This window comes from Furipterus horrens, unplaced genomic scaffold (genome assembly GCF_987537825.1).
Source record: "Furipterus horrens unplaced genomic scaffold, mFurHor1.1.pri manual_scaffold_9, whole genome shotgun sequence".
NCBI classification, from domain to species: domain Eukaryota; kingdom Metazoa; phylum Chordata; class Mammalia; order Chiroptera; family Furipteridae; genus Furipterus; species Furipterus horrens.
Genome location: NW_028327179.1, coordinates 13649610 through 13677008, shown reverse-complemented (window position 1 = coordinate 13677008; position 27399 = coordinate 13649610). Strand labels below are relative to the sequence as shown.

Genomic DNA, 27399 nt, shown 5'->3' with positions numbered 1-27399 from the left:
GCTGGCGCCATGATCCTGGACTTGCAGCCTCCAGAGCCGTGAGAAATGAATGTTTGTTGTTTGTAAGCCCCTCAGTCTGTGGTAGTTTGTTATAGCTGCCCAATCGGACTAAGACAAACAACTAAATTACCACAGCTTCAAAATTATTTTTAGATTACATTCGTTAGAACACAAACAGAATTCTCAGTGCTCGGTATATTATGACAGATACTGGTTATTTTGGCATCACTGTATTGCTGAAGGAATGAGGTTAAATTCCTGAGGGCCTAGAGATTATCCTTTTTTAAAAAAAGATTTTATTTATTTTTAGAGAGCAGGAAAGGGAGGGAGAAAGAGAAGGAGAGAAACATCAATGTGTGGTTGCCTCTTGCGTGCCCCCAGCCGGGGGACCTGGCCCACAACGCAGGCGTGTGAACTGACTGGGAATCAAACTGATGACCCTTTGGTTCACAGGCTGGTGCTCAATCCACTGAGTCACACCAGCCAGGGATTTTTTTGACAGTTGTGGTATGTATGCTTATTTATTTTAAATGTCTTTATTGAAATATAATTGACATGGCATACAATTCATACATTTTTTAAAGTGTACGATTTAATTGTTTTTATTATATTTACAAGTATGTACAATTATCGCAATAATTTTAGGACATTTTTATCATCTCCAAAAGAAACTTTGTACTCTTTAGACATCATCTCCCGCCTCCAACCCCAGCCCTAAGCAACCAGTCACTGTTCTACTTTCTATCTACACGGATTTGCTTATTCTGGATATTTCACATAAATGAAATCTATAGGTGGTCTTTTGTGACTATATCACATGTCAGTGGTTCATTCCTTTTAATGGCTGAACAATATTCCATTGTATGGATATAAGACATTTTCTTTATCCAGTCATCTGTTAATGGACATTTGGGTGGTTTCCATCTTTTGGCTATTGTTAATAAGCTGCTATCCACATTTATGGTCAAGTTTTTGTTTGAATACTTGTTTTCAATTCTTTTGGGTATATACCTAACAGTGGAATGCTGGGTCATATAGTAATTCTATGATTAATTTTTTGAAGTCCTGTCAAACTCTTTTCAACAGTGGAAATTTCTATCACCATTGATGTACAAGGGCTCCAGTTTCTCCATATCCTTGCCAATACTTGTTCATTTCCTTTAAAAAAAAATTATAGCCATTCTAATGCATATGAAGTGGTATTTTTTTGTGGTTTTAATTTCCATTTTCCTAATGACTAATGATGTTGAACATCTTTTCATGGGCTTATTGGCCATTTGTATATGTTCTCTGAAGAAATATCAACTCAGATCCTTGGCCATTTTTAAACTGGGTTGTCTTATTATTGAGATGTACTTGATACACGTCTCTTATAAGAGATAGGATTTGCAAGTATTTTCTCCTTTTGTGTATGTTGTCTTCATTTTTTATAGCATCCTTTGAAGCACAAGTTTTTAATTTAAATGAAGTCCAATTTATCTATTTTTTATTTTGTTGCTTGTACTTTAGTGTCATATCTAAGAATATATTGCCAAATCCAAGATCATGAAGATTTACCCCTATGTTTTTTTCCGAAAGTTTTTTAGTTTTACCCCTTAAATTCAGGTCTCTGATCCATGTTGAGTTAATTTTTATGCACGATGTGAGGTTAGGGTACAAACCTCTTTCTTCTGCATGTGGATATCCAGTTTTCCCAGCACCGTTTGTTGAAAAGACTATTCTTCCCTCGTTGACTGGTCTTGGCTACAGATTATCTTTTGATATTAAAAAATGGAGAGTACTGTAAAGGTGCAGAAAAACTCGCTCCTAAGTTCTACCTAGAGCTTCTTTAAGAGTGATTCTCAAAGTGTGGATCATGAACCAGCAACATCAGCATCTCCTAAGAGCTTGTTAGAAATACAAATTCTTGCACTGGCTGGTGTGGCTCAGTGGATTGAGCACTGGTCTGCCAACCAAAGGGTTGCCAGTTCAGTTCCCAGTCAGGGCACGTGCCTGGGTTGTGGGCCAGATCCTTAGTTAGGGGTGAGCCCCCCCCGTGAGAGACAGTCATATATTGATGTTTCTCTCCCTCTTTCTCCCTCCCTTCCCCTCTCTCTAAAATACTCAAAAAAAAAAAAAAATCATAGATTCATCACAGTAGCTACTGTAGAGCAAAATGAGGACAAGTCACTGTAGACAAGATCTCTGCCACACTCACCACAGAGTCCCCAGGATAAAACAGAGTGTTTTGTGAATATATGGTGCTCAACAAATATTCACTGACTATGCAGTTTTCCTTGGAAGCAGATAATGATATGAAAATCTTAAAAAGGGAACCATCTGTATTTTGGGTTAAATTTTCTTGGGGAAGTTGAATTCTGTTCCTATTTGACCTTATTGATTTGCCTAGAGAAGATAAGACAAAACAATGTTGAAAAGAAAAGAAAAAAAAAGTTCTTAAAAGCGACTAGTCATTAACAAGTCAGAAAGGAACAGCAGAGCTGCCTAAGAGGGAAAACGGGGACCCAGGGAGGTAAACAAGCACAGATACCTCTTTTGCCCTTACGGCAGTGTCACTTCTGGCAAATTTTTGTTTTAAGGACTTCGCAGAGTGAGGGATACAGATACCAGTCAGGGGAGGAACTTAAAGAAGACCATCTCCAAAATAAGCTGGGACCTCAAAAGGCTCCCCTCTCCTTCATGTTAAAAGTGAGTCAGAAGTAAACTAGGTATTCAGTCATCATCTGCCCAAGTTTGCATCTGCCCATCACTTGACCTTGGGTTTAAGTGGTCTAGGATAGGCAGTATACTCCCCAGAACCTTCAGGACCAACCGGATTTCTTTCTGAAGGAAGGATTCCTAGGGGAATCATAGTCTAAATGAGTCCGAATGATGAGTAGGACATCTAGATGGAAGAGAGAGGAGATTCTAGGCAGGGGACTAACATGGGAAAAGGCCTAGAGGTTAGAAAAGTATGGGGTTGAAAATTCCTGACACTGTGGGCTCCAGAATCCTTAGGTAAAAACTTGCTTTGCTTGGTGGAATATTTCGTTAGGCCACTTGGGTAGAGACAGAGACTGCAAATATGGGTGTTGGTAAGAGATTCAGCAACTTCAGACATTACGCTGCTCGGAAGTGGGAGAGATTTTTTTTTTTTTTTTTTGCTACTGCAAGAAGGGGAGCAAAGGGAGAGGAAGAAGCTAGCAGGACAGAAGAGCAGGAGAACCTGGCGACAGCTGGGCTAAAGAACTTTAATGATATGGAATTTATGGCTACCAAGGGGCTTTAAGTTATGTTGTTTGGTGCGAAGTGATTCTTCCTCTTGACCCCTAACTGACTAGTGAAATTTACCAGGCTCACAAACGCTCTGTGTGGCTCAGGAGGCCTTTGGAGAAAACTGAGGAATGACTGATTTTTGTGTCTGGGTCAAAATGTTGTTGAATAGAAAGAGCACAGTGGAACCAGAAGCCTGCCCTCTACCCCCATCCTGGGAATTAGTATACATTTTGAGAAAGGCTTTGGAAATCCAGAAGGTATGGAATAAAGATTTGAGTGGAAGTTATCTAGATCTAAAGGGATGAGAACATAAAGTAGAATTTTGGGCTAAATCAGCAGAGCTGATATAGAACTCAGGAAATTGAGGCGCAGTAGAGAAGAGCTAGAGTGAGAGGTGAAGCAAGAGGGGAAAACATGAATGGGGGGCCTTATAAGCCTTTTGGACTATACATCTGGGCAATGGAGGGCCAGTTACAACTGTGGGAGAGGAGTTTGGAGAGAGAGGTACAGACTGTGGAGCTCCTTTCTTCTCTGTAGCAGACAGTGCTTGGCGTAATGTAATTCCCCGTAAATATGTGCTGATGGGAATAAAGAACTAACATGCATCATTGTCTTATAAATGGAATGCTTTATCTCATAAGTCACCAAGAGCGGTTGGCAAACTACAGCCCAGAGGCCATATCCAACCTACTGCTTGTTTTTGTAAGTAAAATTTTATTGGAATGCAGCCATAGCCATTTATTATATATTATCTATTGTCTAAGACTGTTTTTGCCCTATAAAAGCAGAATTGAGTAATTTGACAGAGACTGTCAAGCCTAAAATATTTACTGTCTGGTCCTTTACAGAAGAAGTTTGCAAACCTCTGCACTAGCTAGTCAAGGAGAACCTAGGAGAACATAAATTTGCGGTGCTGTAGAAGGGATGGTGACATTCAGCTCTCAGACCACTGAGGCTGTCACCAACACTATGACTATAACCAACAGATATGGTGTGGGGAGTATGACAAATGAAAAAAAAATTTTTTTTTAAACACATTTGGTAAAACCCAGCATCCATTATGATCAAAACTCTCAGCACAGTGGGAATAGAGGAAACATGCCTAAACATAATGAAGACCATATGACAAACCCACTGCCGCATCACACTCAATGGCAAAAACTACAAGTGTTCCCCTTAAGATCAGGAACAACAGGGATGTCCGCTTTCACCTCTTATTCAACATAGTACAAGAAGTCCTAGCCACAGCAGTCAGACAAGAGCAAGAAATAAAAGGGATCCAAATTGAAAAGGAAGAAGTAAAACTGTCTTTATTTGCAGATGACATTAAGCTGTACATAGAGAATCTAAAAGATTCCACCACAAAACTACTAGATCTGATAAGTGAATTCAGCAAAGTATCAGGATACAAAATTAATATCCAGAAATCAGTGCATTTTTATAAGCCAATCATGAACTAACAGGGAAATTAAGAAAACAACCCATTCACAATTGCTTCAAAAAGAATAAAATACCTTGGAATAAACCTAACCAAGGATATAAAAGATCTATACTCAGAAAACTGTAAGACACTAAAGGAAGAAATTGAAGATACAAATAAGTGGAAGCGCATACCGTGTTCACGGATAGGAAGAATTAATGTCATTGAAATGTCCATACTACCCAAAATAATCTATAGATCCAATGCAATTCCTACCAAGATTCCAATGACATATTTCACAGAACTAGAACAAATATTTAAAAAATTTATATGGAACCACAAAAGGCCCCACATAGCAAAGGCAATCTTGAGAAAGATGAACAAAGTTGGAGGAATCATGCTAACTAATATCAAATTATACCACAAGGCCATAGTAATCAAAACAGCCTGGTACTGGCATAAAAACAGATCCATAGATCAATGGAACAGAAGAGAGAGCCCAGAAATAAACCTACACCTTTATAGTCAATTAATATTTGACAGAGGAAGCACATACAATGGGCTGAATATAGTTTATTCAATAACTGGTATTTGGAAAGTTGGACAGATATGTGCAGAAAAATGAAATTAGACCACCTTCCTACACCACAAACAAGAATAAATTCAAAATGGATCATCCTTAAATGTTAGACCAGAAACCATAAAAACCCTAGAAGAAAATATAGGCAGTAAAATCTCAGACATTGCTCATAGAAATTTTTTTATCAGATATATCTCCCCAGGCAAGGGAAACAAAAGGAAAAAATAAACAAATGGAACTATATATATGTAAGAAACAAGGACATAGTGACTCCCAAACCAGTAGAAAATCATTAGTAACAAAGGGCAAATGTAATTAGAGGGTCTTAAGGGGCATCCTGAAGGGGGAAAGATAGTCATCACCAGACAAAGGGAAAATGGGAGAAGGCAGTTGACAGTAGTAACATATTTACAAATCACAATAGGGGCATTTAGATAATCGCATTAGATTGTAACTCTGGAGTAACCAGTAATGGAGAAATGGGGGAGAAGGAGAGGGAGGGGGAGCTAATCGCATTATTATAAAACCAGATTTCTTTGTCTACTTGGGGCGCACATTCTCCTGGCTGAGGGTGCGCCCGACTCTGCAGACTCGTGAATAAACACCTTGCTTTGCTGCTCAAGTCCTGTGTCCCGGTTTTTATTGTGAGCATTTCTCACATATAACAAACTAAAAAGGTTTTGCACAGCAAAGGAAAATATTAATAAAACAAAAAGACAGCCTACAGAATGGGAGAACATATTCGCGGATACATCTGATAAGGGGTTAGTATCGAAAATTTAAAAAGTACTTACAAAACTCAACACCAGGAAGACAAACAACCCAATTAAAAAATGGGCAAAGGGACTGAATAGACACTTATCAAGGAGGACATACAGAGGGCCAATAGACATATGAAAAGATGCTCAACATCACTAGTCATCAGAGAGACGCTAATTAAAATCACAATGAGAAATCATCTCACACCTGTCAGAATGGCCATCATCAACAAATCAACAAACAACAAGTGCTGGCGAGGACGTGGAGAAACGGGAACCCTTTTGCACTGTTGGTGGGGATGCAGACTGGGGCAGCCACTGTACCAGTATGGAGTTACCTCAAAAAATTAAAAATGGATCTGCTTTTGACCCAGAGATCCCACTTCTGGGAATATATCTTAAGGAACTCAAAACACTAATTCAAAAGAACATAAGCACCCCTATGTCCATTGCAGCACTATTTACAACTGCCAAGATATGGAAGCAGCCCAAATGTCAATTAATAGATGAGTGGATAAAACAACTATGGGACATTTACACATGGGAATTCTACTTGGCCATAAAACAGAAAAGTTTACCCTTTGCGACAGTATAGATGGACCTGGAGAACATTCGTCGTCGTCATCGGCAGCCGTCCGTCTCGAGAGACGATGGTGTAGCTTCTTAAGAGTCTATCTGCACCACCGAGAATGGCTGTGCAGTCCGACTCGGGAGTGACACGGTATCTGTCTCCTCCCGTGTTGAATCGACATCTTGCGATGACGCTGGAGTGTCCTCTCCAGTGGAGCTGAAGCTACAGAGCCTGGGCAGGGTGATATGGAGGGTCTGCTGTTGCCCATGCAGTAGACCCCCCCCTCTCTTCGCAGCTGAAGGATCCAAGGGAAAGACGGAGTCAATACAGCTTGGCTTCAGGTGCGCCGCAGGAGTTGCCGGTGTTGACTACAACGTCAAACCGCCTTAGGGACTCCGGCTCCGGATTTTCTGTCGGGGTTTACTCCCTTAGCCTTTCCCCTGAAGAGGTATGCCGCAAGGCGGCGGAGGTTTTTTGAAGTCAGAGTTTTCCTTCTCTGATGTGCCCTGACTGGAAGATCGAACCAGCGACACTTAGCTCGCAGGCCGACGCTCAATCCACTGAGCCAAACCAGCCAGGGTCGATTATGCTAAGTGAAATAAGCCAGTCAGAGAAAGACAAATGCCATATGATTTCACTCCTATGTGGAATCTAATGAACAAACTGAACTAGCAAGCAAAACAGACAGACTCATAGATGGGGAGCAGATGACAGCTAGTGGGGGGAGGGGAGGTTAGGGGGTGGAGGGACAATAAGGAGAAAGGACTCATGAACAGGGAGAACAGTGAGGTAATTCCTAGGGGTGAGGGAGGTATAAGGGGACTGAATGGTAATGAAAAAAAAAAATACAATAAAGATTAAATTAAAAAATAAAGTAAAAAAAAAGGCGAAGCAAAAGCAAGTCATATTTCCCTTTTATTTTAGGGTCTCATATTTTTTCCTTTAGCTTTAATAATAATTATATAGAAGGAACTAATTAAAATAAATATTGAGGTTTAAGGATTAAATAATTTTAAAGCTTAAATACATGTCCCTATAACAAAGAAAATAACAGATTATTAGTGTTAAAATCTGTAGCCTCATAAAATTAAGTGTTTACTTGTTTTTAAGAAAGATATGCTCCCTATGGATGAACCAATATCTCTCTGATGTCACTTTATAGAATTTTGAACACTATATTCTAATCTCAGGGGGCTGAATTTAACCAGTAATTATTAGAAGGCTCAGAACAAAGATATTCTCACTTTTAGTTGGCAGAGAGCTAACAGTAAAAAAATACTCAGTAATCAGAAAGCACTGGAATGAATCCAGAAACAAAATGGGAACATATAATGAAATCTTAAGCAATTCTCAAGGTACTTCCTTATCGATACGTATATCTGTCTAATGAGATAAAGAGCTTGCTAGAGGTAAGCAGATGTCAACTGAATGGAAAAAAGGAGACAGACATCTGTGATTCTGAATAGCTGTACCTATCATTCCTCAATTTTCAATGGAAGGAATACAGAAGATACAACCTATTTATTATTATTTTAAAAGGCAATCAACTGAATATATATATCAGTGACTACTGTAATTGCCTCAAAATTTACCAGTGAAGAAAATATCTTTAGTATGAAGATTAACTTGCCCTAGGAAAATGGGTAAGCCAGAACCATAATGCTGGTTTTCTTACTGTTTTCAGTGTTTTCTACTAGCCCAGTGGTTCTCCAAATAAGCTGAAAAAACCTTCTAAAAATGCAGATTCCCTAGACCCACTTCAAACCTAGTGAGCTAGAATACCTACAGACAGAGCCTGGGAATCCGTATTTTTAGAAAGCTTCTCAGGTGATTTTGATGTACCCTGTCTGCATACCAGTGGTGGGTAACGATGCTGAACTGCGTTGCTTATTCTGGAAAGAATTTTAAAAAGTAGGCTGATGTGAACAAATCATTTTGCATTGCTATTAAGATGATGAACTTAGCTCAGAATACATTATGATATTTAAAAAAGACATCCCCTTAAGTACATCCATGTTTAGAAAACGAAGCTGCTGAGAGAGGTAAGTATACCAGGACTCATATTCATCCTTATCATGATGAAGGATAATTCCTAAAAGCCAGGAGCTTTTTGTTTTGTTTTGTTTTTGACATTTGACTTGGGAGTCATTGACCCCAGAGGCAGATTAAGGTCAGTTGAGGCCTCGGGCACAGAAGAAAATATTGAGCTCCTTAAAAAAAAGAGAAAGGGAAAATAAAAATACTTATATGCATGGAAAACTATTTTTAAAACCATAAATGAAACAAGTACATATCCACAAACTAAATTTACATCCCTGCATATCTGCGTATATTGTAAGTCTGCACTGCAAGGAGAACCTTTGTAAGTACAAAGTAGCAAACACGATTCTATTGCTCAGATGAGCCGTAGTGTGGCCACGTGGGGCCTATGCAGCGTAGTAATGAAATAATGAAAATAAGCGAATATAAACATCTATCAGGTTTTACCGCCGATTGTAAACTTGTACGTAATTAAAATTGCACATACGAAACCAAACTTGGTGTCATTAGTAAAAAAGTGTAAAGTTGGGGTTTTGTGGGGCCCTTCAGAAGTAGGGGCCCAGGGTGCGCTCCTGGTGCGCCCGCCATTAAATCCGGCTCTGATTGACCCTGAACCTGGTCCGATGAAATAAGCCTCTGCATTGATAGAGCAGAAGCACCAATCAAAGTTCTCTTGATGGCACTTTCCAGAGCAGTTCAGAAGAACAACATTGAGAGACAAGGGAACTTCTGTTTCTGTAAGCTGCCCAGCTGACTCCTAAGAGGGAGTGAATGGGAGGGGTTCAAAGAATACATGATCATCCTGACTCTCCCATTTAGGGAATATGAAAGAAGCTACACGGAGCAAAAGAGAAGGTAGTATTAGCACTTAGGAGCCAGGAACATTGTTCTACATAGATACTGCTTCAGATAATACCTTATTGTAGTTTATACATAACTGAGTATGTGTTTAATTTTAGTCAGTTAATGAAAAATAATTACTTTCTCAAACATGCTTCTCTTAAATTTCATGCCAGTTAAAGGATTTTGGAGCCAGTAACTAACCAACTATAAGACCATTTAGATAGAAGGGATCAAAATTTCAGTGAAAAGCCTTCCATGCGTACTTTTGAGGGGATAAAGAACCAAGCAGATACGGCAGCCCTAAATTCCTACTCAGGTCCCTCTCGGCCAAATATAAAACCTCACAATGCTGCTACGAGCCAGGGTCACCTGCTCACCCCAGATTGCACATGACCTGCTAAGGGCTCCCTCTGCCCAAGGGAAGCTCTGCCTAATCTGCTGGCCATTGGAGCTGAGCAGGAATTTGGGGCCGACAGCCACTTTTTGGAATCAGCTTGTAGTAGAAAAGCAGTTGCAGCAAGGATTGACTCAGTAGAAGTGAGCTGAGCCCTCTTCCCCACAAATATGAAAACAATTTACAAAAAACAAGCTGAATATGATCTTTAAATTTAAAAAAAAATGTAGAGAACACATGTTGAGGTGTTAACAGTGGTCATTATTCTGCACAAAGGAAGTACAGAGGTTTTCTTTCTTGTACTTTAATTTTATAATTCTTCTATAAACAAATGAAAATTTGTTTTCTTTATGGATTTTCATGAATTCTAAATTATTTACAAGGAATGTCTTAGTTTTAAAATTAGGAAAAATATCTTTTTCCTTTTTCATATAAAGAGCATGTTTCAAACTGAAACAGACCATGCAAGTCTGATCAAGATGGTGAGAGCTTAGAAGCAAGAAGAAGGAGGACTGAAGTCTGTAAAGAGCCAGGCTTAGTCTGGCAAAGAGAACCCCAAATGCCAAAAGAATCTTCACACTCTTCAAGGGCTGCTCTCCTACAGATGACCGATTTTTCTTATTTTGCGTGGCTTCGGAGGTAAGAGCCAGGGTCAGCATGTAGGAATTACAAGGAGGAAAAATGTTCTCTGTGGGAAGAAAATGATCTAACAACCAGAAGCATTCAAAAGTGGAATGGACTACTTGTGTGGCAGTGATGCTGCAGTTTGCAAGTGCCTGAACTGAGGCTAGGTGACTCCTGTCTGATTTCTTAAAGAAATAATTCTTAAATAAGAGGTCTGGCAAAGTGAAATTAAAAAATAAAAACAAAGAAAAAAACAGGAAAACAAACACAGAGGCTAGTTTTTCACCATCTATGTGTTCTGAGAATTTTTTCCCCCTCAAAATGATTCAAGTAAATACAATACAGAAGAGCTGGCACTAGGACCTTGGAAAGTTTGGTTTACTTGTTACTTCATACATAAAATGGGGATAATAATAGTACTTACCTTATAGGGTTGTTTGAGGATTAAGAGAGTTACTACGTAGAAAGCGTTTGGTACAGTGCCCACACATAGTAATGATTAAATACATATTAGATGCAATTTTAATCATAATCTGTAATTAATGTTACAGGACTTTTGGTAAGCCAAAAATTTAGGCAGCAACTATGAACAAGAGACTCTGAGAGTATTTTTAACCAGATGGTATCATAAAATAAAAAAAATAAGCAGATTAATTTTCAAATGAAGGAACCAATCATTCTACAGTTCTAGAATGTAGTGGATGAATTTGATGGCTACCTTTTAAAAATACACACCAACTTTTTATCAAAATCCTAAAAGATGCGGAGCACGTTAAGGTTTAGATAATTGTCATGTGATACCTGCCCTATGGTGCGATGAACAGAACAGCCCCATAATCGTGTTTCTTTCTCATATATAAAAATATACTAATATATTAAAACCCTTTTAAACTCTTTTGCTTTCTCTAGTTTTTACCTGTGCTGGGAGGCAGTTGGGCGGGTGGCTGTTTGTAGCGGGGTGTGCAGTTGGTTCGAGTAAAAGGTGTCTGACAGTATGTCCGCTCCTTCAAGCTCCCTGCAGCAGTAGGGCCTGCCGTGGATTACCTCCATGCTTCTGGGCTAAACAGGCACGACCTGGAAAAGAAAGGGAGGGCACGCTTGGTTTGGGGGTGGACTGACTTGGTCACTGTCACACTGACTCTCCCTCAGGGCAGGCAGGAAACATGCTTTGTACAGCTAAATTGTTCAACCCAACGCTGCAGAGAAATCAGGGGCTTCCTCACTGAGAGCTCCTCTGCGGACCCTCAGATGCCACATCAATAAGACATAGCAACTGAAGTTCTATTGAAATTAACTTCAATCGATACAAATCCACGAAGCGTAGGATGTTCCTAGGTCCATACAAGGCCTCCCTACTTCGCGGGCAAGGGCTGAAATTCAATTCTTGCCTCAAATTTAACCATAGCTATTCAGGAAACCATAGCTGATCACGTTCCCCCGCGTCCCCCGAAACCCCCGCCTCGCATGGCCTTTCTAAAAAGTAGGGAGTCTCATTATCCGACAGAATCAACAGCTTCTAAAGGCTTCGGGTATCCGGAAAGAGGGAAGTCCTTTAGAGGGGTGGATAATCAGTGGTGAAGCATGAGCTGGACCCCAGAGAGTAAGAATCCCACCCCTCCCTCGGACTTGGAGGGAGACGCCAAGGAGGCGCCACGGCCAGGACCGCGGGCCCCGCCGATCGGTGCCTCGGGGTTTCCGACGCACCTGGGACATCAGCCTGGGAGCTGCACCGGAGCGCGCCTCCCCTTCCCTTCCCCGGAGCTGGCGGGCCTTCGCGGAGTGTGGAATTCCGCCGTCGTCCGCACCTGCGGCCCCGGGAGCTTGCGGGCAGGTGCGGGCGAGGGAGAGAGACACGGACTGCGAGTAGGCCAGGGGTGGGGCTGAGGGTGCCTGTGACGGTGACCATGACCGTGGCGCTAGGTAATGCATTCTTGCGGGGCAGCCGGCAGCTCGGTGAAGTTTCGCAGGAAGGGAGCCTAGGAGCTCCCACACAGGTAAGAATCGGAAGCGGAAACGGAACCGGAAGCGAGGAGAGAAGACTAGACGCTCAGTCCGAGTTGAAATAGGCTTTTCACTGCCCCAGGCCCCCAGCTCTGGCCCCGCCCCCTTATTTGGCCCCGCCCCCGTTCCTCGTCCCGCCCCCAGGCGCCCTCTGGTGGCGGCATCGTTTCTTTTTCGAAGGGCTGCAGGTTCCAGCGATGTCTGGGCTGGGCGTTCTTCTTTATCTGCTGGACCGAGGGCCAGGGAAGAGGGGAACAGGAAACCCTGGTGAGGGGAGAGCATGCGACCTATCCTCCCTTCTCCCTCTCTTTCATGGGGGACAGTGCAGCCAGATCGAGGGATGCAATCATAGAAAACAATCGTCGGCAGCCGTCCGTCGAGAATGGCTGTGCAGTCCGACTCGGGAGTGACACGGTATCTGTCTCCTCCCGTGTTAAATCGACATCTTGCGATGACGCTGGAGTGTCCTCTCCAGTGAAGCTGAAGCTACAGAGCCTGGGCAGGGTGATATGGAGGGTCTGCTGTCGCCCATGCAGCAGACCCCCCCTCTCTTCGCAGCTGAGGGATCCAAGGGAAAGACGGAGTCAATACAGCTTGGCTTCAGGTGCGCCGCAGGAGTTGCCGGTGTTGACTACAACGTCAAACCGCCTTAGGGACTCCGGCTCCGGATTTTCTGTCGGGGTTTACTCCCTTAGCCTTTCCCCTGAAGAGGTATGCCGCAAGGCAGCGGAGGTTTTTTGGAGTCAGAGTTTTCCTTCTCTGATGTGCCCTGACTGGAAGATCGAACCAGCGACACTTAGCTCGCAGGCCTACGCTCAATCCACTGAGCCAAACCAGCCAGGAAATAGGCTCATTCTAGTCTTCCCTTATTCTAGAGATGATTTAAGACAGTTTGTGATAGAATCACTCCCACCTCCTGAGACCATCCAATCCAGAGCAAAGCCCTGCTTCCTTGAGCCATCCCCAAATCACATAATAGGTATTTCAATATTAGTGATGTAATACAGAAGCACTTTACTAAGGGGGGGGGGGGGGACATGAGAGGGAACATTTAACGTTCCACAGAAAATATAGGAAAATCAGGATAATAAAGAGGATAAGAGCATAGCTTTGATTTCCAGACAAACCTCGATTTTTTTTGTCATATATAAGATGAGGATAATATCTACCTCATAGGGCTGTTGTAGGATTTAAAATTACATTCACACACACACACACACACACACACAGACTTATAACTATATCATAGTATATGTTAAATAAATATCAGTAGTTCCCCCTTATCCTCGGGATATGTTTCCCGACCCCCAGTGGATACCTGAAATCATGGATAGTACTGAACCCTGTATATACTGTTTATTCTGTATATACATACCTATGATAAAGTTTAAAGAGTAAGATGTTAACAGCTGACAACACCATATCTGACTTTGAAGGGAGCTGTATTGTCTGAACAATGACATTACTTTCGTACCCCTACAGTTTGTTGATCTGGGATTGTAACATTTTGTTGTTAATTTGGATGATATGAAATCCCAACAAGGTGTGAAGGAGGAGAAGTCATTTTTAGATGAACAAGTCTTCAAACAATGTACCTTCCAAGCATCTTTCTATTTAAGTCAATGATTTGCTCTCCCCTTGAATTCAAAGGCAATTTTTAACTGATACAAGTAATATAATCATTTTTGTTTGTTTTTAGTTTGTTTTAGAAATGTGAAGTCATGTAGAAAAAATTCTAAACAAATTCATAGTGGTTGGTTCTGCAGAATAGAAATTGAGGTTGGGTGGGGTTAGGCTTGAGACAGTAGTTTTTCATCTACTTGGGACACTTTTAAGGATGAAAGGGGGCACTATTAAAATTACACTGGGATAATAAGCATAGATCAGAAATGTTCCTGGAAAACTGGATGCAGTCATCCTAGTTACAAGCCCTGTAGAATTGTTTTTGATTTTTAAAACTTTGTGCATGTATTTCTTTCCAACATAAAATTAATGTTAAAAGAAGACTGGTAAGATTTTGGAAGTCAATTACTACAGCTTCACAGTCCATGCAGAAATGACATTTGTGATATTCCTCATGTATAACCACCCACTCTATGCTCAAACGCCTTTCCTTAGCTCCTGTTAGATCTATCACAGGGCAGCTGTAATTTGTTAGCAGTTTTTTTCAAACTTGCCAATTCCACCAGTGATACAGAACCCTTTCTCTTCTACGACTAGCCCTGGTTTTATTTTTTAAGATTTTATTTATTTATTTTTCAGAGAGAGGGGAAGAGAGGGAAAAAGAGATGGAGAGAAACATTGATGATGTGCAAGAGATTTGTGAAACACCGATCAATTGCCTCTTGCGCACCTCCACCTGGCCAGCAACCCAGGCATGTGCTTGGACTGGGAATCGAACCAGAGACCTTTTGGTTTGCAGGCCAGCACTTAACCCACTGAGCCACATCAGCCAGGGCTAGTCCTGATTTTTAAAGTGCATTGTTTTCATTAGTCCAAAAGAAGGGACACTGCTACCTTATCTGATCCCCCAGCTTTTCTGAACCACTGTGCTGTGTTTATTAGTTTTTGAGGGAATAGGGCCCATAGAACTGAAAAAATGGGGAAAGCAAGTTTGCTTAGGTTAAGACTTCAGAAGTGATTTAGTGTCTTGGGTAAGGTCATGTATAACCCTATAAGGTAAAAGCCTTATCAAGTTTGATTGGCAGGTGAAAGGCTCATGCATCAGAGAAACTGCTGACTTTGGTGATGTATAAGCCCTGGCTCCATGCCTGCTCCACTCCTCTTTCAGGCTGCCACCATTGCCCTCTCACTGTCCTGTGATGTAGGACACGGCCAAGATTGACACAGGGAGAAGGTTGAAGGGGCAGTTGTTAAAATGTCACCCATCCAGCCTGAAATCCAAATGGCTTAATTCACCATGATGTGTTCTAATTAATGAGAGCGAAAAAGTGAAGAGGTTGTGGTTTCTAATCAAACAAAGTAATGCTTTAGCTACTGAAATGCAAATGGCCTAATTGGGATGGAAACAAAAATTAATTAGGTCAAAAGATATATTAAGAGGAAGCTAAAAACATCTTTGCCACAGATTTATGGTTGGTTTGTGGGCTTAAAAAAACAAAAAAACAAAACGTACACATGGAAATTAGAAAGTCAAGTGTTAATATTTTAACATTTGATCGCCTTGTAACTTCAATGACTATTTCAATTTTATAATAAACACAACCTTTGCATTTATGGCAGATATTTTAACATAGAAAGAACATGGCTGATTCTTAATTGCGGTTTCTTTTGTGTTAAGTACTCTGCCTTTCCTTGAGGATGCACTGATTCCCTGATGCTAATTATCCTTAACTCATAGCTAGACTCAGGCTGCAAAAATGTTACTTGTGCCTTCTATAAACTGTTGAGCGTAGCTGATTGTATGTTAGTTTAAAATTTAAAGTTGTTAACTGGGCTTTAAGTATAGCGTATAGTGTATTGTACAGTATACAACCAGAGGATCTTAGAGGTTTTTTGTTGTGGTAGTAGTGGTGGGTATAATTATTTTGGTCAAGCAATTTATAATTAGTTAAGTACAAATGTGGAGCATTTCCTGCCCTCTAGTGGTTAAAAGCAATTTTGCAATATTTGTTACATTTCAGTCCTTTATGTTAGAAGGGAAAAGTTACATGTTATTTTAAGAGCTGTTTGAAAATTATGTAGGTGCATTGCTGTAGCTAATCAGCATTGTTGCATATTTTAAGAGACACAATAGTTTTCTATTTTATTAACCACAATATACCAACGCCTGGAAATCTGGCAAGAAGTAAAATAAATTTTGAGATCATTTTTCTTTGGGATTAAATACAATTGCTCTACCTCTACAAAGAGTATTAATTCAACATTAATCTCATTATAATTTAATTTCATTCCTGATTTTAACTGTGATTTTTTCTGTTTGGCTCCTTTCGTATGTTAGTTCCTACATTTAGAAAGAGAATAATGGGCAATAATACCTCCTGTTTTCTAAGCTACACATAGGAATAAATGCATTACATGAATGTAATATCATGAGAGGGAAACTTCATGATATATGAAAACATGAACTATTAGGAAGAATGGGATAGAGCACTGAAGTTCAAAGAGAAGTGCTATAAAATAGCTTATGAATAATTGTTCATTGTTCTTCACTTCTCAAGAAAATAAAACTAACCAAACTTTTCATTTTGATAACTATTATGAAATAAATACCTCCCCATACCTGACTGTTCCAGGTATTTCTGGAGAAGCATTAGCTCTGGGCCCAGGTGATCCAACATAGTATCAGCTGGTGAGATGATAACATAGTTCAGGAGAAAAAAAGATGAGCAGCAATTACCGCATTGAAAACAAGCTTAAATTGAATAAAGGGAAAATTTAACATCTTGGTGAAAAATGTGACATTCCTAAATAATATATGAGTCTGTCAGTCAGGGCATCTTGAAAAGGCATCAACCTTATTATTGTCATAGAGAATTTTTTTTTTCAGGCAAAGTAACACTAAAGCATTGGGAATGGTTATTTAGGTATTAATAGTGTCAGTATAACTAGAGAATAGACTATGTAGGAAGGGAAGTGAGATGCATTTAAGGCTACTGCATTATACACTAAAGATGGTTAAAATGGTAAATTTTATGTTATGTATATTTCACCACATTAAAAATACAAAAAAAAAAACAAAAACAAGTGAAATCTCGATTTTTTAATACTTCTAACAACAATGAATAAAATGTGCAATACCTAATAAACATGTTAGGTACTCAGGGCCACTTAATAAATAGTAAGTTGAAATAAACATTGGATATAATAAAGAGGGATGAACGTTCACCACATAGTATTTTCCTAATTCAAGCCTGAGTCTAAGAAGCAAAGTGACTCTATTTTCCACAGAGAAGCTGGAAACAGACTTCAGTCTGGGGAAAGGAAGGAGGAGGCCACAATACTGGAATTCTCTTACCATTCATGTCAGTGAATTATATTCTGATTTATTTTAATTTCTTTACTACTTTGCCCTAATTCCTGAGTAAGATCTGTAAGAGACTGGAAATAACCCAGAGACTGAAAGGCCTATCCTTGCAGAAGTTTGTCTCCTGACTCCTTTCCCCGACTCCGCGTACCAATGACGGCATATTCCAGCAGCTCTCTTGAGCAAGCAGTTCAGTTCTCCACTGAAGCAAAAACTGGCAGTTGAGTTTCATCATCAACAATAGCACTTTGTGTGCTCCAGGGAAGGGAGCATCATTGATTGCTCCTCTAGAGTCGAAGATTAAAGTGGTCCAGTGTTTATTCTGTGATATTTTTACCCTTTATAGTCATTACTGATCAGGTAGTCCTCTCCTTTCATGCTCTTAAGGCAGTGGTTCTCAACCTTCCTAATGCCGCGACCCTTTAACGCAGTTCCTCATGTTGTGGTGACCCCCAACCATAAAATTATTTTCGTTGCTACTTCATAACTGTAATTTTGCTACTGTTATAAATCGTAATGTAAATATCTGATATGCAGGATGTATTTTCACTGTTACAAATTGAACATAATTAAAGCATAGTGATTCATTACAAAAACAATATGTAATTATATATGTGTTTTCCGACAGTCTTAGGCGACCCCTGTGAAAGGGTCATTCGACCACCAAAGGGGCCGCGACCCACAGGTTGAGAACCGCTGTCTTAAGGTTAAATACTTTATTAAATCTGTCCAGGAATCTATGGTTTTTTTCCTTCCTTCCTTTCTCTTTCCCTCCCTCCTTGCTCTTTCTTCCTTTTCTCTTTATGAAATCTGTGTATAGTGTTATAAAACACTGAGGATTTATTCTTGGGCTCTAGGGCGCTCATGTTTTCTTTTTTAAAGCTTAACTCAACCAATGTTTCCTGAATGCTTAGAATGTTTGAGGGCTGGATTGGAGCTGGCTGTGTGGTGGTGGACAGAATAGAGGGTGGAGGAGAAGAGCACACACTCTGAATTCCGACGGATCTCTGAGCCCACTCATTAACTCCATTTCTTCCAGAAAGTTCTTTCTGAGCTCAGTTCTCATGTATAAAAACGGGCATAACAGGAATGGGTAAAGCAGCATTAAATGTTAAAACAGACATAGTTCTCATAACAATCAGTAGTCACTAGTATTGTATTATTAAGCTTGGGAAGAGTAAGACAGTCTAGTGCAGTGGTTCCTAATGAGGAATGACTTTGCGCCCCAGCGACCATTGTCAATGTCTGGAGACATATTTAGTTGTTATGTTTGTGGGGTGGTGCTACCGCTATCTAGTGGGTAGAGGCTATCGGTGCTGTTAAATACCCTATGGCACAAGGCAGCCACCCCGGCAAAGAATGATCTCAAACGTTAATGGTGTTGACACTGGCCTGGTGAAAGAAAAAAAATTTAAAATGTTAAATGTTTTAGATAACAAGGAAGTGAGTTTATAGAGGCCGGGCAGGATATCTAGTTGTCCATCCAAAATCCATGCTTTTCGAGCCATAGTAACAGTGGCTGGCGCAATGGGTCTGATGGAGAAACTGGATTTCCCAGCTTCATTTGCAGGTTGGAGTGGCCAAAGACATGGAAGCTGATGGATGGTGATTTTTAAGGGGCCCTTCGAAAAAGAGCACCCCATTGTCCATCCCTTTGTTTTTGCTGCCTGGAAGGGGATGTGTGGCTTGGTGGGAGTCATATGCTTAGGGCAGTGGACGAGAAAGATGGCAGGAATCTAGATCCTTGATGATGGTGGAATTTCCATACCAGCCAGAACCGCTTCCTTCTAGATATTTTCATGTGGGGGGAAAAATTGTCTTTCTTGGTTAAAACAATGTTATTTAGGTTTTCTGTTATATGCAGCTGCATTCAAATTTGAACTGGGTCTTGAAGGGGTTTAACAGAAAAGGGGCCTTTGAGGTGAAGGGGTTGGAATGCACAAAGATACAGCAATGTAAAAGTGCATCTTTCTGGGAATAACATGTAGTTTGAGAAGGTCCAAAGGAGAAGTGTCACATAATGTCCGCTTTTAGGGAAAAAAGGACACACAGACGTGAAGTGGAGGCCAAGCACTCTCACCTTTCCTGCCGATTTCATTTTGTTGGTCACACTTAGGTGCACGCTGGCCTTTCATTTTTCTCACTGAGAAATTGGTCCCCGAGTCAGTACATTTTTTTTTCCTTTTTGTATTTCTCAAGGTCACTGTCATAGTATGATGCATGAAATTGTAAGCCTGAGATCACATGGAGGTTGCCTTCTATGAAAATCCTTGACGTATATAATGTGTCATCTCCAGCTTTCCCCCAAAGCCCCTACCCTCCACTCACCTTTATAGGCTACCTGAGTTTCGGGTCAGGACCAATCCAAGTGGAACTTTGTTGGGGAAAGGAAGTGTGGGAAGAGAGGATATTTGGGGGGATGAGCCTGGGAAAGCACATGGAGGAGAGGAGCATAATTACCTGCTCACTTCTGTGTTGTACTCCTGTAAAAAGCCAGTAGCTGGAGGAGGGTCAGATTAAACCACCTGAGTGATTTTGATTATTTTGGCATTATGTTCATGTCACTGTAAAGGGCCAATCAGATAATACTATTCATTTATAAATTGAATTAGATATTAATTTAAAATAATTCTAAAAATAAAAATCTTCTATTGCAGTAATTCTTGAACATCATGGGATCACAAATTCCCATGAGAATTTAACCTCAGAGCCCTGGCCTGGTAGCTCAGCTGGTTAGAGCATTATCCTAATATGCCAAGGTTGTGGGTTTGATCTCCGGTCAGGGTACATACAAAAATCAACCAATGAATTCATAAATAAGTGGAACAACAAATCGATGTCTCTCTCTCTTCCTTCTTCTCTCTCTCTAAAATTAATTAAAAAGATTAAAAAAGAATTTAACTCCAGAACTCCAAACCCTCTCCCCAGAAAAATGCACGTGTATATGTAATGATTCAGAGAAATTGTCATTTTTACCAGCTATAAGCATTCTTAGGAGGGCAGATTTATCTTTGTTGCAAAGAATGTCAAAAGTGAAGTTTTAACTAAAACATCAAAATCTAATAGATGTAAAATTCCCAAAGCAAGATCACCGTGTGCAGACTTTTTGAAGGAAATGGTTTCCTGAGTTCTCAATTCCCTCACCCGCTTGGGGACGATTAAAGGGCAGGATTTGGGTTTATGAGGAGACTTCTTTGGAGAGCGGTGTTACCTTGCTGTGAATGCCCCAGGTGTCCGGGGGTTACTACTGCGTCCCTTCCCCTTCCCCAGCGAGAGGCTTCCATACGATGAGGAAATGTGTTCCATGTTGTTGAGAGAAACGAAGGACTGGTGCCCGGCTCCAGGCCAGAAGCGAAAGCGCTGGGGGCGGCAGAATGGAGCAGCGTGGAGGGGTGTGGGGGTGGGGGGAGTGAGCAGACAAAGGCTTCAGGACAGAGGAGTTGTTTTGAGTCCTACTGAAGAGGACCCCCAGAAGAGAAATGGACACGAGTGGAGTGGGTGCCTGTGCCCCAGGGTGGCAGCCGAGGCCAGCCTGAGGGTTGAAAGGTGACACGGGAAACAAGAGTTTCAGGGAGAGGGCCTCGCGACGGTGGGTGGTACCATCCTTTGTGTCCTGGGAGTGAATCTGTCCACCTGGGTGCGAACTGTACTCTCTCTTTGTCTCTCATCTCAAATTCCCTTCCATCTCAGTGAAGTCCAGCAAAGCAAGAAGTGAGGAAGCCAGGTGAGGCTGGAAGAGAAAGCAGACAGAATTTGACTCGCTCAGGAACAGTAGAGGATGGATGGATGAATGAATGAATGAATGAATGAACGGCTGAACACATTGAAATGCTGATTACAATACAGTCCAGACAGTGTGTTTTTGACTTAGTGAGGCCAAAGGCCTGACATCACTTGAGAGCAGCAATGAAGTTCATGGCATCTGGCCAAGCTTTCATGCAGGGTTGGGGAAGATTTCTGCACGATCCTTTCCCTGTCCCTTACATTTTAAGGGGGACTATGGGATGCAAAAATAGAGTTGCGTTTTGACCACATCTCACAAGTTTTACAGTTATACTTATACTGACTCTAGGATGTAAGCAGACCTGCTGGGCCTGCATGAAGGCTAGCCTTGGGTTTTATGTAGGAAACTCTGATTAATACACACGGGGAGGCACTGGGTGTTGGGAATGTGAGCACAGGAGCCAGCAGGGCGAAGTTTGGGGGAGCAGGGCAAGCTACATAATTGATTGGGCCCAGTACAAAATAAAAATACCGGCCCCTTTGTCCAAAGTTATTAAGAATTTCAAGACAGTGACAAGAGGATATTTAACCAAACTCAGGGCCCTATATGACTGCTCCAAGCCCATGAAGTCACTTTGGGGTGAGCAACAGAAGTTGAAGAGGAAAATATGATGGCGCAGCTGATGACAACTGGCAAAACATTGTGAGGTCTCAAGGCACCGACTTTGAAGGGCACTGAGGCACCATTGTCCTGTGTACGATGTTTCGTGTATCTTGTATCTTCTTCATTAAATGTTTCTATTTTTCATATTCCATGGCTGGACACCTTCTGGACAGACCTCATATTTCACCTTTACATTACAATATTCTTTAAATTTTTAACATCACTTTCAAGATACTAGCTGTACTGACAAGAAAAAAATTGCTGCCAATGGCAATCGATTAAGGGAGTTATTCATTGCCATCTTCATTACAGAGTTGTAGCAGATTACAGGCCACACTTTATATGGTCTTTAGGGACAAACTCTGAATTTCTTATTTCTCTTGTTTCAATTCTGCATCACTTATTTCTAGAATGCCCATCTCCTAAAACATAAGCAGTATAACATGTTTCATCTATCAGACAGTACCATGTGGGAGCCTATAAACATGCAAGCCCTGTGGTCTTAGTTGCTTAATTGTACTTGAATTGAATTTTCTTGCACTTGAAATGAGTGAGCTGTTGATGGGATCCTGACTTTGCAATGGGCACTCAGACTCACAAACTGAGCACTAACTCACCTCTCCCTCAGCGCTGCCTCACTCCCAACATCTGGTGCGTTGCCAGATTCTACCTCTGTGTAATAGCTCAGGACCTCAGCAGACACATCAGTGGCCCTCCCTTTTCTCTAGTGCTTTACCCGGCCCCGAGTGCCTGCACTCTGTGCCCTTCCCTCATCCTTGTTGCCTTCTTTCCTCTCCTCTCTGCGTGCTTTTTGCTTTGCCAAACTGAACCCCAGCTGTTGTTGGTTCACCTTGCTTTCACACCTTTACTCATACCGTTCTCTTCCCCTGAAAATATCCTCTCTCCTTTCATCGTTCTCTGAATGTTCAAAATGGAGCCACCCTTCAAAGTCCAACTCACGCAGCATGCCTGGATTCCCACATGAAGAAACAAACGATCTCTTTCTATTGACCCTTCATAGGAACTTACTAGCACCTCTCACGTCATTTCATGCCTTCTGTCAAATATTGAGGGCTTACTATGCATAAGACACAGTTCTAAGCATAGGGGATATGGCAGTGGACAAAAATTATGGGATTTACAGAACTGAAATTCTACTAAAGGAGATGGACCCTAAATATGTAATATTTTAGGTGGTGAAAAGTACCACCAGAAAAAAAAAATAAACCAGAAGTGTTCCGAGGTCTTGCTAATAAGGTGTTATAGTATGCCACCTTCCTCTTTCAGGTCTTAACTAAAGTGCCATGTACTACTTTATTCAAAGAAAACTTTTTACATGTACTTTCTACTAGAAACTAATACACAGCTTATTTGTTTTGACTCTCTTACAGTACCTTGCACTCTGGTTTGTCCACAGAAGATACTCAATAAATACTGATTAATTAATACAAAGAATGATTATAATAAATTATTTATGAAATGAGATCCAGAAAAAAATTTTGATTTAAATTTGAGAAGGAAAACCTCCTGAATTTGAAAACTGAGTGTCTTTTGTACTTGCAGACAACTCACATGGGACCTTTTATGATACAGAGGTCAAGTGTTGGACAATGTCATAAGCTTAAACTCCCAGTCCTGTCACTGAATGTTCCTACTTAGTGTGTGGCCACAGGATAATGAGATGGCTCATCTGGGGCTTAGGAGAAGCCATCTCACTACTTTATACCTATAGTCATGTTTATTCCTGACCTTTGTAGTTCTCAATTTGTAAGTATTTATTTCTTTGTGTATTTGCCTTTTCCTTCCAAGAAACTTAACTTTCTTAGAAACTTCTTTTGAAAAGATGTATTAAAAAAAATGTTTTAATCCTCACCTGAGGACATGCTTATTGATTTTAGAGAGAGGGGGTAGTGGGGGAGAGAGAGAGAGGGCAAGAAACATTGATCTGAGAGAGAAACATCGATTGGTTGCCTCTCTTATGCATCCTGACGAAGGACCGAACCTGCAACCTAGGTATGTGCCCTTCACAGGAATTGAACCCATAATCCTTCAGTTTACTGGATGATGCTCCAACCAACTGAGTCCCATTGGACAGGGCTGAAAAGCTGTAATCTTTTTTAAAGTTTCTGGACCAGCTGTACATAAGTTCCCATGCATTTTAATGGGTTTTCAGGTATTAACCTTGGTTGTTTTTTATCAGGATTCTGGATTTCTCGGGGCTGGCAGGTCATGGAGTGAAGCAATTCACTGACAGACGGTGAATGCTTAGATTATTGAGCACATCACTCAGTGTCATGGTGACACTTTCAGCTCTTGTTCTCCCAGTCCTTTGGGGCAGATTAGGAACATGTCTCGAGATGCTTCCCTCTATATTCCTCCCAAATCTCAGAGACAGGGTGGCCATTGCTCCAGTGTTCCTTTCCTCTTCCACAGTCCTCCCAAATCTCAAGGGCAAAGTTGATGCTGAATGTGGCATTTGGTTGCCTGCAGGTGTGCTCATCTTCATGACATTTTTTGGACATTGTCTTTTAATTCTTCAAAACTGAGACTTACTTTCTTTTCTCCTTTAAGATCTTCTGTAGGCTACCATTAGAAATGATCATTAAAATTATTTATTATTGTTATAAGCAATAGACTTGAACCCGAAATTAACTGAAATCCAGACTTTAATCCATAGAATTGTTAAAGCTACAAACAAAGTTTGTGTTTTCATGTACAGAATATTTGAATAAATAATTTGCATTAAGCTTTTTAAAGCAATCTAGTTTCTCTGTCCCTGGACTACTGTAAGACAACTATAAAATATTAATAAAATATATAAAGTGAATTCAGCAATGTGTTTGAACAGCAGGAATATAATGAGGTATCGAAATGCGGAAAAAGTTTATTTTACTGCAGTTGTTCTCTTTTGGTTTTTGATTCATCTAGTTAATGTCCCTTCCTGTCTCTTGCTTTTTCCTCTGTAGTGGGTACATGGAAACAGGGATGAGCCGGGTTTTGAGGTACGGTTGGAGGAGGCTCCACTGAATTTCATTTTTACCAGTTCATATTCAGAGTTCCAGTCTAAAAGCATTTCTCAAGAAACATTATATTTTTACTGGTATATAAATTACATTTTAAGTAAAGCATCAATTAGTTTGTGGGTCACTGCCTCAATAATATACCAACTATAGAGAAACCATTTAAAGCACAGCAATTATATAATTAGATTTAGTTTAACCATGAAAGTTTGTCCATATAAAGATTTTTAAGTGATTGTTCTCTGATTGTAAAAAGTAATATATACTCATTTCAGCAAACTTGGAAAATACCTAAAAGCATAAAGAAGAAAATAAAAATAACTTTCAATTCCACCATCTAGGGATAATTATTTTAGTTAGATTGACCACAAACTTACCAGCTTGTATTTGCTAAGTAGAAAGTATGAATGTTCTATTTTTTTTTTGTTTGTAATTGAAGACAGTTCAGATGGCCAGCTGAAAGTACCCAGATCTTCATTCTGCAACTATTTATTGCAACCGTATACTTCTGAGTCAACCAAAAAGTATTAATGCACCTTGTGCTTGCTAAGTATCATACCCTGTATGTATCATACATGCGCAGACTGTTTGCTACTGTGTTCAAATATGCACATCACATCTATCCACTGTCATGGGAAGGCTGAAGTTTGACAAAAAACCAAAGCACAATGAACTCTTCCCTACCCTCCATACAAGCATTTGACTCTGGACAAATAGATAGTTAACGCTGGTCACATTACATAGAGTTAAAAACTTACTTCAGGACATTTGCCATAATTTTCTTTGCCATGAAGATTGGACATCATTAATTCATCTGCACAAAAGATGTTCGATGTTAACAAGTGGCTAAAGTCAATAAAATAAATTGTTTCATTTTGTCTAAAATCTAGAATTAAGTTTATATGTGCAGCCTGATGTCTCCAAGAAGGAAAACTGCAGTCTTTTTTTTTTTTTTTTACTGTCTAAAAGCAAAGGAGAATTTGCTTTAATGGGAAAATCAATCCCATGTATTTTAAATACTAATATTAGAGTGTTTAACTAAAATATGTATATATGGAATATGGGTAATTCATTCTGGAAGACAGCACTGTTTCTGCTCTCAAATTCATTAACTTGGAAAATAAAATTTTCTCATTAAAAAGGAGCTTCTAATTAGGTAAGTTTGGGACCACAGTAATTAAGGTTCCAAACGGAATGCTTTATTTCTTCGAGCTCACACAGAAAGTATTTTAGTGTTTGTGTCAGTTCTCGGGAGAAGGAAAAAATAGTATTCAGGACATGCTAGCCACGTTAAAAAATTTTTTTTTTAATCTACACAAAAGAATCAGGCATCGTATTTTCAAAATGTCAAACAAAATTTAGAACGTGAAAATAATTCTAAATCACGTACTACGCAAATAAAATGCCATTAATTAACTTTCTGTAAAATGCTGTTTGGTTATTAAAAAGCTTCAAGAGTAAATGTCAGCTGTAATGTGAAGGGTGTACATAACACCATGTGACGGGCATTTTGACAAACTGGCTGTCCCAGGAGAAGCTGGAGGCAGTTCAAGGCCTTTTGTATGTGCCCTGTGGGCCTTGTTTGGCAAAACTGTGTAAATCACTGGGATTTTATTTCCATGAGATGCTGCATCCTACCTTCGTCCTCAAAGCCCTTAAGAACCGTAGCAGAGGTTTGGTTAAGTCGCACACAGGCTGATTTTGTGGCTCCCCTGGCCCGTATTATTTCAGTAATCTCACATTGCCACAGGCATACAGACATCAGGGCATAAGAAAAGAATTTACAGAAATAAATGCTTATGTACTGAAATGCCAAAGAGAGTCTTTTTTGGAGCAGATGACTGGCATTCTCAAACACCCACCTTATCACTAGGCTGCCTAGGTTTGAAAGAAATCATTGCTTCTTCCCACCTGGCCATTCAGCCCTCTCCAGAGAAAAAGACCTTCCACTGATTAATTTCCAACACTCTAGCTACTTCTAGACACAGACACTTAGAGGTGGATTCACAAAAGAGCAAGTCATGACATTGTACCTTTGGTCTCAAGAATTGTACCACCTTTGGCCCCTCTCACTAACCTGCTGTAATCTGAGGTATAAGATGGGCAGAAGTGAAGACCTTTCTCTGTAGCCTAGATCTCCAGAATAAATCAGAAAGCTGAAAAGACCAGTGGGTAAACTTTAGGGAACCCCAAGTCACACGCACCCACCGCCTCTCTTAAGGCAATTGACATCACTGGCCGCGTTTGTTCTGGTGTGTGGTAGCTGCGGCTCCTCACAGAGGCAATTAATTCAATTCATACTGTATTGTTAATTATGTAACGCTGTTGTTGGATTATTTGGGTTTAATTTCCCTGAGGATTAAATACATTCTTCTTCTAAATTGTTTCTTTGCAAACTGCTGATGGAACTTCCTTTTCTTGTGGTCAGTAGACCCAAACTTTTGAGAAATGGGAGAAGCCAGGCGCAAGTTATGTGGGTCAAGTTCACACTCTGGAAAAAGTAGAAGGGATTGGCCTGG

General features: G+C 40.4%; 2 protein-coding genes across 2 annotated transcripts in view; both read right to left on the bottom strand.

The window, feature by feature from the left end:
* Window positions 1-12536, bottom strand: part of SPMIP4 (sperm microtubule inner protein 4) — a 29599-nt gene extending 17063 nt beyond the window's left edge. Inside the window, exons 1-2 of the mRNA XM_090287800.1 lie at window positions 12190-12536; window positions 11402-11559 (exon numbers count right to left, since the gene is read on the bottom strand). Coding sequence (XP_090143926.1) covers window positions 11402-11535 — 134 coding nt within the window. The 5' untranslated portion in view covers window positions 11536-11559; window positions 12190-12536. The remainder of the gene's footprint in view (window positions 1-11401; window positions 11560-12189) is intronic.
* Window positions 12537-23977: 11441 nt separating this feature from the next.
* NPVF (neuropeptide VF precursor) lies at window positions 23978-26728 on the bottom strand. Its single transcript, XM_090286850.1, is given in 5 exon segments — window positions 23978-24132; window positions 24135-24383; window positions 24386-24443; window positions 25639-25729; window positions 26682-26728. Coding segments are annotated over 5 exon segments (600 nt in total).
* Window positions 26729-27399: the final 671 nt, after the last annotated feature.